The 14,609-nt window shown below is 41.4% G+C and overlaps 2 protein-coding genes across 3 annotated transcripts in view; one reads left to right on the top strand and one right to left on the bottom strand.

Annotated features, from left to right (window-relative positions):
- Positions 1-2,197: 2,197 nt before the first annotated feature.
- LOC109903098 (insulin-like growth factor-binding protein 3) lies at positions 2,198-5,289 on the bottom strand. Its single transcript, XM_020499761.2, has 4 exons — positions 4,739-5,289; positions 3,999-4,033; positions 3,696-3,818; positions 2,198-3,456 (listed from the first exon to the last, which is right to left on the bottom strand). The coding sequence occupies exons 1-4, from the start codon at positions 5,079-5,081 to the stop codon at positions 3,343-3,345; spliced, it is 615 nt and encodes a 204-aa protein (XP_020355350.1). The 5' UTR covers positions 5,082-5,289; the 3' UTR covers positions 2,198-3,342.
- Positions 5,290-6,696: 1,407 nt separating this feature from the next.
- LOC109894724 (SPRY domain-containing protein 3) overlaps positions 6,697-14,609 on the top strand; it is a 54,392-nt gene continuing 46,479 nt past the window's right edge. For both annotated transcript variants that reach the window (XR_002255908.2, XM_020488425.2), the window contains exons 1-4: positions 6,697-6,827; positions 7,349-7,483; positions 11,769-11,844; positions 13,541-13,665. Coding sequence is in view for 1 of the 2 variants with exons in the window: in XM_020488425.2 (XP_020344014.1) it covers positions 7,356-7,483; positions 11,769-11,844; positions 13,541-13,665 (329 nt within the window). In the remaining variant the exon portion in view is untranslated. The remainder of the gene's footprint in view (positions 6,828-7,348; positions 7,484-11,768; positions 11,845-13,540; positions 13,666-14,609) is intronic.

Raw genomic sequence — 14,609 nt, 5'->3', positions numbered from 1 at the left:
ATGTATTTGATACACTGCTGATTTTGCAGGTTTTCCTACTTACAAAGCATGTAGAGGTCTGTAATTTCTTATCATAGGTACACTTCAACTGTGAGAGACAGAATCTAAAACAAAAATCCAGAAAATCACATTGTATTCCGTCTCTCACAGTTGAAGTGTACCTATGATAAAAATTACAGACCTCTACATGCTTTATAAGTAGGAAAACCTGCAAAATCGGCAGTGTATCAAATACTTGTTCTCCCCACTGTACGTACGATCACTGTGGGGACGTCGTCGACGATGCACTTATTAATGAAGCCGGTGACTGATGTGGTAAATTCCTCGATGCGTCCCAGAATATATTAGTCTGTGCTAGCGAAACAGTCCTGCAACTTAGCATCTGCTTCATCGGACCACTTCCGTATTGAGCGTGCCACTGGTACTCCCTGTTTGAGTTTTTGCTTGGAAGGTGGAATCAGGAGGATAGAGTATGGTCAGATTTGCCAAAAGGATGGCAAGGGAGAGCTTTGTATGCGACTCTGTGTATGGAGTAATGGTGATCTCGCTTTTTCACCTCTAGTTGCACAGGTGACATGCTGGTAGAAATCAGTTAAAACGGATTTTAGTTCTCCTGCATTAAAATCCCTGGCCACCAGGAGTGCCGCCTCTGGGTGAGCTATTTCTTATTTAGTTATGGCCCTATACAGTTCGTTGAGTGTGGTCTTAGTGCCAGCATCGGTTTGTGGCAGTAAATAGACAGCTAAGAAAATGATAGATATATTATAGATACTCTCTTGATGAATAGTATGGTCTACAGATTATCATGAGGTATTCTAACGCAGGCGGGCAGAACCTTGAGACTTCCTTAATATTAGAGATTGCGAACCAGCTGTTGTTAACAAAGATACACACACCACCCCCTTTGAGCTTACCCGACGCTGCAGTTCTGTCCTGCCGATGTATAGAAAAACCAGCTAGAATATGATCAAGTTTCCGAGAACCATAGGATATTACAGTTCTTTAGGTCCTATCTTCAGGTCTCCAGTGATTTGTATATTTGCCAATAGAACAGATGGTTGTGGCTGTTTATTTTCTCCTCTGCGTAGTTTCATCAGGGTACCCGCACGTTGTCCTCTATTTCTCTTCCACCTGTCGGGGATTGGGCCTGGTCTGGGGTGAGCAGTATGTCCTGTGCCGCCGACTTGTTGAAATATAAATCTTCATACAAATTGAGGTTAGTGATCACTGTTCTGATGTCCAGAAGCTTTTTAAGGTTATATGAAACAATGGGCAAAAACATTATGTACAAGAGGTGTTAAGATCAGCGCAAACAAAACACACAAAACCGCAGAATTGGTCAGGATCCTGAAAAACGGCCTCTATACATTCCAGAGCCATTGAATATCAAAACAATCAACTTCTCATTCAACTACCTTAGATTTGTACATAATGAGTCCGTAACAATTGTTTGATATTGTTGACCTATTTTTAGATTATCATAGAATACTAGAATATGGTTCAAATGTAATTACTCCAATGAGACTTATATACAGTAGATTCCCAAAAATATAAACATTTGTTTTGTGACATTTAATTCTAATTTCCCCTTTATTGCGGAATGGAGTAGAGTTACATGAGTTCAGGTCGTCCTTTTTCAATCTCCTAATAACATTTAAATGACTAAAACAAAGCAGTCTTTGTGTGTGTGTGTTTGTGTGTGTGTGTTTGCATGTGTGTGTGTGTGTTCCATTTGTATGTAAAGTCACAAATACCAACTAATTCACTTAACATTCCTGTCTCCTGCTGTTTGAAAAATGTGTATTGTGTATCTTTTTATAAGACTCAGATTGTGCTTTTGGAAGGTGAAGAACATAAAAATAAAAAAAACACACTTTAAACTTTTAAGAGCAAACTAACTCCAAAGCTCTTTGGCTTTAGATATTGTCATGGTAACTGAGAGCCAGTCCTGTTCTAAATCTTCCTGGTCATATGAGAACGATTTCTGGATTAAGGGCACACTGACCAGCCATTATAGCAATAGCAAGGTTATTTTCAATCACAAACAGGTTTTTGTTAAACTGTAGACCACATGCTGTTATTCCAGGCTGTTATGAGGCTCACATGAAACCTCTAAAACATATATTATACAGCAGGTAAGTATCTTCACCAGACATCTGGGAAAGATACCCATCAACATAAATTTGCTTCCAGTGTGTTTCCACTCAGAGGCTTTTATTGATAAAATGTCACATTTACTTAAGTATAAAAGATTGTCAACATAAATAATTACATCAATAAAATATGTTCAGCAGGTACAGTACAAAATCCAATGTTTTGCCATGCCCAATAGAAGACAAAAAAGCACTTAAATAAAATGTACAATTTGTTATAAAAAATACATACTGAGAATTAAATAATACATCAGGTTTTAATTTATATATGTATATAAAAAGACTATATCTTATACTCTAAAAACATGTCTGCACAGCTATAATGTCAGTAAAAAGATTGGAGGTGCTCCAGTAGTTCTTGGTCCTGGAGTTTGAAAATCAGAATGTCAGATTTAAGTGCATAGTTTCAGAACTATAAGAGCGACAGTGGTAACATCATCAAAGACAATCGTCATCACTAGGCCTAGACCCCTCAAACTCAACTCTGGACTTCGAAGCAAGTTCCACTGCATTTTTTTATTGTTCCCCTATAATCAAGGATTGATTTAGACCTGGGACACCAGGTGTGTGCAATTAATTATCAGGTAGAACAGAAAACCAGCAGGCTGTCGACCTCGTAGGGTAAGAGTTGAGTACCCTGGCCTAGACTGTCATGGGACGCAGCGGGTGAATGGGATTGGGGATGTAGTCTACTACAGGTCTACCCACTTTGAGTTAGGTTATAAAATTAACTCACAACTCTGCATATTTATAACACAGAGTACAGATATTGAAACTAAAAAGTGCAATAATTCCATACCCATCCAGTCTAAACTCAGGTGAAGCCTACTTAGTAAATATTCTCTCTGGTTTGAACTGTATCACAACTCATCACTAGAGGGTGCTGTGAGACCAAACTAACAGGGATGGATAAAGCGAATGACCTGCCCGAGAAATACAATTGGAAAAATGTGCTTGTAGGTAGTAGGGAATGCATCTGAAATGGCACCCTATTCCCTACAAAGGGTGCCATTTGGGATGCAGTTGGGTGAATTTTGCATGTATTGGCCATTTAGTGTCCAGCACTTTGGGCAGCTCTTCTGTTCTTCTTCTATCCCCCTCTTTTCTCCTCATCTTGCTTTTCCTCTCGATCCTCACCCATTGGTCAATATTCCAGACTTCAGGGTGTGTTGGACTGGGCAGTGCCCTCTCATACATTGTCACAGATCAGGGTGCCCTCTGGACTTGTGTGTGATGATGTTGGCATGCCACTCTCATTCACACACCAGCAGTGACCGCGGTGCATGCCCCGAGACGACCGACACTGCCACACAGAGATAAAGCCTATTAGAGATGTGCAGTTTTGTATAGGACACAACAACGACACTCAAACACATACACACAAACATTTCTGACCAGGCATTGACTATCGAGTCCAGCCTGCAACTCAAGATTGAGTTGGTCCACTGAACTCCTACTTAGGCAAGGTTACTCATCATGCAAGCATAGTTTGGCGAACCACCTATGCTATACATGCATAAACCAGTCTGCTTCTAAACATACCTGTTTCTTTCTGAAGAAACCACGCTTGTCACAGTTGGGCATATAAATATCGCCACGGTCTGACTGGAAGACCACGGGCTCAAGACCTTTAAGTACAGTGTTCAGCAGCCTACGACACGGAGCCTAGAGAGAGAAGGAGAGAGAAAGACGGAGAGAGAGAGCAGGTTTTCGTTATTAAAACCCCCGCCACTATTTCAGGTGCATGTTTTATAGTCTTTCAATTCTATCGCTCAACACAGTCCTCCATACATTTGGAAGCACAACATGTACTCATTATGAAATGTCTTAAGTAAATGATTTTACCTTCTCCAGGTCTTCAGTCAGTGTCAGGTGTGTGGCTGGAAAAAATACATGACAACAGCTTTAGCATAGTAATGGATTACATTACCACAGTAACTGATTACTGAAATATCTGATGAATGCAGTGGCAGAGACAAACCAGTAGGTAGAGTCACATATCATGTTCACAGATTGGCATTAACAGGTTGTTGAGTAAAATTTCCAGCTGCTGGTGATTTGAGGTCAACATGACATAATTGGGATTATTTAAGAGAAGAACATTTCCCACACACAAAACAATTTAATTCCTGGTGGAGTCTGAGCATAGATTTATTTGAAAGAAATCCTAAGTCTTGTGGCTGAGTTTGGAGCACTGCATACTGATCTTGGCTCTGTCTCCAATGTAAACTACTGTCAGTGCCAATTGTGTGCTCCATTACGACCTAGCTGTATTTCTTACTTCTGATGAAGCTACACATTTTCCACTTCCACAGGCCAATACAATCTCACAATCAGGACCTTTCTTATCACAACAAAGTCATCAGAGCAACGTTTATTTATTTATCTAAGATATGGCGTCATATCCATATTCTGACAAGGATCAACTCTGGGCCCTTGTTATACAGCCCATAACTAGGTCAAGTGAACTATCTGCAAAAGCTCAATTTAGCATTGATTTTAATTATAGTTTACAGTACCTCCTCCTCCACCCCACCAGATGTAACTGAGTGGCGTCTCCCTCTGTGCTGTAGTAGGTGTCTTACCTTTTGGCTGGGGACTCTCAGAAGGGCTGGGTTCACTGGCGTTGCCGCAGACTCCCCTGCCCTGCAGAAGGGCCTGGAGGGGGCTGGGGTCTCCCAGTGGTGGGGCGCAGCGGAGTCCTCGGGCACAGCTCAGGGTGTAGACCCCACAGGGCTCCCCCAGGAACAGGACAGTGGTGCTGAGCTCCACAGACTGTTGCCTCTGGTTGGGGGCCCTAGCCCCCTGTAAGCCCTTACTGGAGGGACTCCTTCCTCTGAGAGGGGGCAGCCGTGAGGCTAGCGTCCACGGGCTGGAGAGGGCAAGCTGGAGGAAGAGCAGGGCCAGAAGGTCAGGGTACAGAAGCATGTTTCCCTCAAAATACACGTGGTCCACCAACAAAAGTTAAGTAATAGTCCAGGAGGTTCCTATTTGTTTCAATGCCAGATATTCAATGTCAGGGTAGGCTGTTGTCTGAGGTTTGTTCTTATTCAGCTCAGTTCCAGTTGTTGGTTGGGAGAAGCGAGGCAGAGTGGATAGGAATCCCCTCCAGCTACAACAGAGCGATAATGAAGCAGACAGACACCACGGACAGCGGCTTTTAAAGAGCCAAAAGGTGGAGGGAGAGGGAGGGGGAAGGAAAGAGGGAGAGAGGAATATTAGTCTCCCCTCTCATTTCCAGATTGCTGAGCACACCCCCACTTCCCCTTGTCTCTGACACACACACCTTTCCTTTACCAGTGCCTGCTGGTGAAATAGGGTTAGCCGTAACCCCATCATGAATGGGTCATTATTGCTGTTTCAAATTCGGCATTATTGTTTTTCCACCGGGAATATATTTGATTTATGTGTTTTACAAGTAAGCATTACTGACACATTTAAAATGACAGGCTGGTGAGGAGAACAATTGTTTATAGAAAACATATACGTTTGATTAAGTGTCCTCTTCTGTGTATACAAACTGAGAATAACCCTTGTACATACTTCACCTGTGCTTTGATGGTTATTGATGAAGAAGCCTGATAATGAATTTGGACAGGTTCCAACAGCAATCTTGTTAAACCGTTGCATCAGGCACTGGTCTAAATCCTATTCCTTTACTGTACTTTACGACTGCACACCTGAGCTGTTTAAAACGTGGGCTACCGTCTTTGGAACTTTGGAATGTACAGTCAAACACCAAAGGAATTCTAATCAAGGCATTAGTCACTCACATCCAAAGTTTAAAGTTTAATAATGAACACAAAAGAGTAACTTGATGACGTAAAAGTGCACGTTCAGACATTGATCAGAGAGACATTGACGGAGAGGTTGCCGGAGTGCCACTTAACATAGGGGACTTTGGCTGACTAAGCCAAACATGATTCATTCTTCCATGACAGGAAATGCATTCCTCTGTGTGTGTGTGTGTGTGTGTGTGTGTGTGTGTGTGTGTGTGTGTGTGTGTGTGTGTGTGTGTGTGTGTGTGTGTGTGTGTGTGTCATGATAATGGACTAGTGAAGAATTTTGTAGGAGGACCACCTCTTTAAAAATGACTTATTTTAGAAAAATTAAGGGGAAAAACACTGCTGTTTAATGCTGAAGCCAATCTGGCAACGAATGTGTAAAAGCAAGAAACATTTGCTGTCAGTCCTGTACGCTGTTCGGTTCAAATGTTTCACAATGAAGATGTATTTTTATGTATTTTTTTTTTAGCTATGGAAGCCCTCCCTTTCCACACCTAACAATTAGTAACCCACCCCAAAACTCAGGATTCATCCTTCTAAAAAAAAGACACGGCTCCGCCCCATAATTAGGCTCCTTTATTATTTTACTGTCATCTCAAATTCTATCTTGCTCACTCACACACAAGTTTAATTTATATCCTGTCAAGTGTCGCCAACTCAATTGAGATAATAATGCTCTTTGAAAAATAGCCTATAGCCTAAAATAAACAGCTACAGTAGAGTACTTTATAGATTGCCGGAAACAAATGTTATTGGTATCATGATGTCATTAGAACGCGCCATTTGCACTCAGCGGAATTTGTTTTGATGGAGCTGGAGAGCACGTACGGGAAATTTGTAAACAACAAGGAATTTGGCCACAGATGAAAGACAGTAGCTTAACAATAAGGTGTGCAACTTTTAGTCGGTGTGTGTTTTATAAATAAACAAAAAGTTACCGGACGTGTGAGAGGATGTCCTGCGTACGGACAGAACTCTTCCTCACTGTATGTGTGGTTGAGAAGTGCTTGATGTGGATAGCTAGCTAACGTTAACCTACGGCTACAGTAGCTAACAGTATTTATTTCCCTGCAGGTGTTGGCAGCTGGAGCTAGATAGCTGGCTAGTTCGCTCTAGACTAGTAACATTTGATATGTTCTTAAATTGCTAACTAACTAGGTATATTGTGTATTAATGAGGTAATACGCCGTACATTACATGTTATTATTTGACACCCTCGTACAAGCTACTTTGGGCATTTTTATATATTTATTTTATTTTATTTAGATCCAACTGAACCGAACAAATGCAAAACCGACATCCTAGTTCATAACTATTCAGCCTGCTATTCATATGCAGCTGCCACTTCAAAAACGTATATGAGAGTAGGGTAGAGGATCAACACCTCAACGTTCCTGTTTCTGTCCTCAGGTAAGCGATGGACGACATCAACCTCCATTACCGTTTTCTGAACTGGAGACGGAGGATCCGGGAGATTCGCGAGGTAGGGGCTGTGCGGTACCGTGAGCGGTTCAAGAGGATGCTGAGAGACGGAGACGTGCTAAGGTGGGGATGAAAACTGTCAAGTGTAGGATGATGAATGAGGGATTGAATTGTATTTATTTTCCAGAAGGAATATCAGTTGTGGTAAGTCAGATAAGATCAAGATACATAGTGTATAAACATATAAACAGCAACATTCATACATAATAATATATAATGACACTAGCCAAAACAGTGTTCCTCTATCCTGGTTCTGGGCAGGGAATGTAAAGAGACGGAACAGTCAGAGCCTGGTTTCCCAACAATGGCAGAAGATGCAAAATGCATTTCCAAAAACACCATGCAGAGAGAACGGCCGCTAAGTGCGTTGTTGGAGCATGTGTTGATACTGATAGAATCGAAAGAAAGGGAGCGCTGCTCTCGGATCAGCTTTATCCATTAAAATCTTACCTTAACATTCACAATACTGAAAACGGATCTGCTCCTATTACAACTTACAGCTGCAAATATTGAGGCGGCTTATTCTAATGCTTAACCAATGCAAATTCACTAAATCACCAATTTGTCACATCATTGCACACATGTTAGGCCAGTGATTCCCAACCAGAGGTACTGGGGGTTCATGAGAAGACTCATGAGACTATAGGCTTACTGGTAAAATGCACATGAGAGGCTACTTTTACCAGAGTGAAATTCAGCTGGTAGTACAGCATATATATTGAGACAAATATATATATATATATATATATATATATTTGAGAGAGGAATTACAGACAGTATCCTACAAGTAGTAAATATAATTCGATTGAACATGAAACGTATTTCAATATGATTGAAATAGGCCTATGGCCTACTGTTTAAATGCAGTCATCTTGGTTTTTATTTGAAGCATCTTTTTATACGTCCCTTGTTTGTATCATTTGCAAAGACATTGGCAGCTGCAGAACTTTGTTCTGAAGTTAGCAGCGGTCAAAGAGAGATAGAATCACATGGTGTATCAATGTTTAGCAGAGATCGTCTGTGTATAAAGGCAAAACTATCACACTTTCACAAAATGCTTGAAGACATGGCTAAAGGTCAATCAGATTTGTGAACATGGTCCCTAGCTGTGTGTTGCCACTCCATGTTGTCTGTTGTCTGTAGCTTGTGAGGTGTGGAAACACTTTGATGCTTTTATGAATTTTGTCTTGCTGCTTTTTGTTTTATGCTGCTCTGTCTGTATGCTACGTCTTGCTTGTCCTATGTTGCTCTGTCTGTATGCTATGTCTTGCTTGTTCTATGTTGCTATTGTCTATATTGTAATTGTTTTTAATAACCTGCCCAGGGACTGCGGTTGAAAATTAGCCGGTTGGCTAAAACCGGCACTTTTACTGAAATGTTGATTAATGTGCACTGTCCCTATAAAAATAAACTCAAACTCAAACTCAAAAAAGCATTTAATGACGCACTTAGCTGTTCTACGAGTTGTCTGAGGCAGGCTTTAGATTAAGAGTTATTTCAAGTGCAACGTTAATAACGATGGTTTTGGGAATAAGCTCAGAGATTTAACAATGCTCCTACGAAGGTTCTAACGATTAACTTATCCTGAAGATGCTTTTTGGAAACCGGGCCCAGATCAGTCAGTCAGACACAATTTACCCACAATGAATCACGGCCCTAATATTCTCAAACACAGCCACCCTGTGGCCCTGTCCACAGAACCAAGGAATGTAAAGAGAAAGCACAGTCAGATGCATCATAATATCTCTATCCTTGGTTCTGGGGACCCACAGGCATGGTGGCCTTCTTCGAGAACATCAAATCTTTGATGCAATGTGGGTAAATTGTGACTGACTGATCTGCAAATAATAATAGGTAGTTATTATTCAAGGTGAATTTTAGATCAGGCAGTCGATGACTGCAAGGCAGTCGAAGCCAAACAAGCCCACTGTGAGTGAAGTCTTTTGTTGCAGCCAAGTAGTAACACCGGATTCAAGTCCTTGATGAGCTGACTCAGGTGTGTTCGTTTGTACGGTGTCCTAGGCTGTATCCTCAAAGCATCTCATAAAATCAAATCATATTTTATTTGTCACATACACATGGTTAGCAGATGTTAATGCTAGTGTAGCGAAATGCTTGTGCTTCTAGTTCCGACAATGCAGTAATAACGAACAAGTAATCTAACTAACAATTCCCCCCAAAAAACTACTGTCTTATACACAGTGTAAGGGGATAAAGAATATGTACATAAGGATATATGAATGAGTGATGGTACAGAGCAGCATAGGCAAGATACAGTAGATGATATCAAGTACAGTATAACATATGAGATGAGTATGTAAACAAAGTGGCATAGTTAAAGTGGCTAGTGATACAAGGATGCAGTCGATGATATAGAGTACAGTATATACGTATGCATATGAGATGAATAATGTAGGGTAAGTAACATTATATAAGGTAGCATTGTTTAAAGTGGCTAGTGATATATTTACATCATTTCCCATCAATTCCCATTATTAAAGTGGCTGGAGTTGAGTCAGTGTCATTGACAGTGTGTTGGCGGCAGCCACTCAATGTTAGTGGTGGCTGTTTAACAGTCTGATGGCCTTGAGATAGAAGCTGTTTTTCAGTCTCTCGGTCCCAGCTTTGATGCACCTGTACTGACCTCGCCTTCTGGATGACAGCGGGGTGATTGATGTCCTTGATGATCTTTATGGCCTTCCTGTAGCATCGGGTGGTGTAGGTGTCCTGGAGGGCAGGTAGTTTGCCCCCGGTGATGCGTTGTGCAGACCTCACTACCCTCTGGAGAGCCTTACGGTTGAGGGCGGTGCAGTTGCCATACCAGGCGGTGATACAGCCCGCCAGGATGCTCTCGATTGTGCATCTGTAGAAGTTTGTGAGTGTCCTAGGAATCCTGTTAAAACCTATTTTAAGACTTAAAAAGCTCCCAGCTCAGAGTAGGTTGATGTTAAGACACTGCTCAGACATACTCTTAACCAGGAGTAAAATCAACTCATAAAAGTTTATCTCAGCTGGTAATCACAATCACGGCAGTTTGAGGTACAGCAAAGGAAAGATAGTGATGACACTTATTGACATTGTTGCAAATGATGGGGAATAACCATCATAACCATGAGGCATCGCCAGCTGTGAATGGGACTGTACATCAAATGTTGAAATGGTAAAACATTTGATATCATTTTCGCCTGACACGATCACTTTATATGGCATATATATATATATATATATTTTAACAAATTCTGATGGTTGTTAAAAGCAGAATTTTAACAATATTATCGTTATATCAACACACTCGCAATCCCGTTTAACATCTCTAAATAGCTTTTACAAAGTAGGTATCAAGTCACTCGACGATAATGTTGCTTACAACATTGTATACTTTTGAAAAGTCTATCATTTTCATTGAAAACAATCAAAGTTAACATAAGCTAGCTGATCCAACACCTTACACTTGCTTACAGCTGCACTACACATTTCTCATCCCTACACATTTCTCATCCCTGGATTGAGGTACGTTTTCCAAACCATATCTTGCGCCGGCTCCGCAGTTTCTTAATACATTTTTTGGGTTAACTGTAGCCAAGCATAAGGTGTCGGATCAGCTGGCTAAAACCCTAGATGCTTTCAATTGCCAAATGTATATGCGTGCAGAATAGATCTGTTCTATGCGAGCTATTTCTATGCTTCCCATTCTTTTGTTTTTGAGTCTTTTACTTTCGGTTTTGTACACCAGCTTCAAACAGCTGAAACAACAATATTTTTGGTTATGGAAAATACATTTCAGAGCTGTTTAGATGGTATAATGGTATACTAGCTTCTTTTGTGACATAAACTGAAATTAGGTGAACTATTAGAGTATTAGCAAACAGGAAATGGCAGAGCGATTTTTGCATAGTGCAACTTTAACAACTGCAATTTCATGTGGTACAGGCACCACTGACTCACTGCATTTTTCTATTATCAAGACACCTGCTGGTAACTCTTAACTGGTTAGGACAGCTCATGAGGTCTCCTAAATATATGTTGACTAGGAGGGACTAAAGAGGCTTCATGCATAGTTTTCCATTTTTACCCATAAGAGTAGGAGTAAAATGTATATTCTCAGCACTTATGACTCATTTTCTACTTGCTTTGTGGATACGACCCCTAGATTGTTTACTTTTAGACTCATACTGTCTTTCACACTGTCCTCCTAGCCTCTCACTGTCTTGGATGACCAGTACCATCCACAAGTTAAAGAACTACTGTATGCTGTGTAGCATACGCTTGTATGTTCGTTGCATATTTTCAAATACTTTTGCAAATACGATACGATTAATATAAAGTCATTTCTGAAATTCTTTTACAGTTACCAAGGGAACTCGGATGAGGTTGGCTGCTACGTGGCTCCAAGGCCGTTATCCAAAGGAAACTGCTACTTTGAGGTAAGCTCCAATACAGATTTAGTTAGGTATCCCTGACTCAGGCATTGGTGGTCTTGTAGTTAATTTTCGTCCATTTATTTAACATTACCAAGCTATTAATCAAAATTGACAGACATATCACACAAGTTGTCAAGTCAAGATGTCTCTTGCCTCTATTGTGTTCCCACACTGTTGTACCCTGTTGTTCCCACACTGTTGCCTACTGTCGTATAGGCGAGTCTTTTGACAGTTCAAGTCAAGAGCATCGTAATTCTGAGCCCATCGCCAGTCACACCCTGTAGATTAACTGCTGTCTGCCCTCAGAGAACTGCACAGCTGCTAAATTTAGCTGACACATTTAAGTAAAAATAGTTTTCAGACCAACCCAAACTGTTATTTTTGGACCCTTCTTTTTTTTTAAACAAATGATCTGACAAATGATCTGACAAATGGTCGTTTTTCCAGTGTAAAAGTATGCAGTGTGTAACATAACTCCCCAGTTATTCACCAGTACCTTTTTTTAATAGGAGTCCCTCCAGACTAAATCATAAAGACAGCAGACTCGTAAAAAAGCATCCTGGGTTTTGGTAAAGCTCAGGAAAGGAGGACTTGGCTGTACATTCTGGGATAGGGAGAGGTCTGGTTCTGGTGTTTAGTGTTGGCTTCCTGAGCCTACTGTATGCTATGCCAGGACAGTGAGTGGGTAAGTAGAGTGATTCCTGAAGGAGTCCTGCTGGTGTCCATATGTGAGTCCCAAATGGCACACTATTCCCTTTATAATGCACTACTTTTGACCAGTGCCCATAGTAGTCCACTATATAGGGGAATAGCGTGCCATTTGGGATGCACACTATGGCGTTGGAGGATTGACTGGGCAGACATAATGAGTGTCTGACTGAACGCCCGCGCCTGCTTTAACTTTCATGGAAGGGAAATCATATCCCGCTTTTCATTAACGGACACACCTTAGAGTGAATTAAACACAACCTTGTTTATGGAAACAGAAGACTTGAAGCCATGTAATTCTTTTTCTTATTGTCTTATCTACTTTTTGACACATGCACTGAAATATTCCCGTTTTCAGGATGATCATTGCCAAAACTCAGATTTTATTAATCAATCATGTAACTGCAAGTTACATGGTTCTTATATGAAAATGTTTGGTTTTTCAGGCTTAGACCATTTAGCAGTGGGCAGGGGGGGCTTTCCCAACCACCTATCAGTCAGTTGTCACCTCAGTCGATCATCATCAGACCTGTGTCCATCTCAGTTCAAGTGTCTTTATGTCCCAAATGGCACCCTATTCCTTTTAGAGTGCACTACTTTTGACTAGGGCCCATAGGTGCCATTTGTGACGCAGCCCATACCAGTCTGACTGAGGATTAAGGAGCTCTGAAAGGGATTAAGAATGTGATACAGAGAAACAGACTGCTGCGTATTCCAGGGGCCGTGCTAGTGAGGTCATGGGGAAGGACTTAATGGTTTCCCCTTTTCAGCGCTCTCGATCTTTCAGTGTTCTGATTGCACTCCTTCTACTTAAGCGGCCCTCAGGTATGATGTCATAATTAATTGCTGTCGGTAGGAAAGTGTGTAGTTGCAGGTGCTCGTGAACAGCTGTCTGACTGCCACCCCCACAGGGAAATATTAACTTTTAAGCATGTTAGGACCTCTTGCTCATGCTATGGTTTTTAAGTGAAGTGGTCTGTGATGTTTTTAGGTGACCATCGTTGACACAGGAGTGAGGGGGATGATTGCTGTTGGCCTGGTGCCTCAATACTACAAGCTGGACCATCAGCCTGGCTGGCTCCCGCACTCAGTGGCCTACCACGCTGATGATGGCAAGTAAGTTAATTGAATTTAACTTTAATTGATGTTTCGACAAATCAGACTCGCGATGCATGTGGCAAAAACAAGAGACTATCACAGACTACAAAGGCAAATCCAGCTGTGTGGTGCCCATCGAAGCCTCCCTACCAGACGAGCTTAACATATTCTACCCTTGATTCGGAAGACTCGCTGCTCCGGATGACCAAGTGCTTTTGCTCTGAGGCTGACGTGAGGAAAACTCCCAAAAGAGTTAATATTCACAAAGCTGCCGGCCCAGATGGCACCCCTGGCCGCATCCTCAGAGTGTGTGCTGGACACCACCCTCTGCAACTGGATCCTGGACCTCATGGGCAGACCAAAGGCTGTGAGGATTGGCAACAACACCTCCTCCACACTGACTCTTAACAGAGGGGCCCCCCAGGGGTGTGTCCTCAGGCCTCTGCTATTATTATTATTATTATTATTATTATACCTTTATTTCAACAAGGAACACAGACTGAGACCAATGTCTCTTTTCCAGCTGGGCCCTGCGTATACATGTTTACACATACAGTTTAGGTACAATGATTAAAAAAACTAAACAAGACAAACAAAACGATCACAGATAATAAAAAATACAGCAACAGTTTTCATTTACACACAGGTTATTCTACTAACTGCACAAGAACTTGCATTACCCGAAACAGTTACAAGCAATACAAAAATAAATGCTCCAATAAATATTTAAAATGAGCAAGGGGGACAAGAGTCTCAAGTTTAAGTTTAGTCTGCAGGCTATTCCATAGGCAAGGAGCGTAACAGGAAAAGCCATACCCAACTCTGTGGAAATCACATGGGCCTCAAGTGTAATCCATGCTTGAGACCTGGTTTTAGGAATTATAATTATAATATATCTGTTCACCCACGACTGCGTGGCTTTGCACGACACCAACTCCATCATCAAGTTTGCTGACAACACA

Source organism: Oncorhynchus kisutch, linkage group LG1 (genome assembly GCF_002021735.2).
Source record: "Oncorhynchus kisutch isolate 150728-3 linkage group LG1, Okis_V2, whole genome shotgun sequence".
Lineage (NCBI taxonomy): Eukaryota > Metazoa > Chordata > Actinopteri > Salmoniformes > Salmonidae > Oncorhynchus > Oncorhynchus kisutch.
The sequence above is the reverse complement of the archived record's forward strand: the minus strand, read 5'-3'. Positions and strand labels throughout refer to the sequence as shown.

Coding starts and splice junctions, on each gene's coding strand:
- LOC109903098 (XM_020499761.2), bottom strand. CDS start 5,081: ATGCTTCTGTACCCTGACCTTCTGGCCCTGCTCTTCCTCCAGCTTGCC. Junction 3,819..3,998: donor TGACTGAAGACCTGGAGAAG/GTAAAATCATTT, acceptor TTCTCTCTCTAG/GCTCCGTGTCGTAGGCTGCT. Junction 3,457..3,695: donor GTTTCTTCAGAAAGAAACAG/GTATGTTTAGAA, acceptor TCTGTGTGGCAG/TGTCGGTCGTCTCGGGGCAT.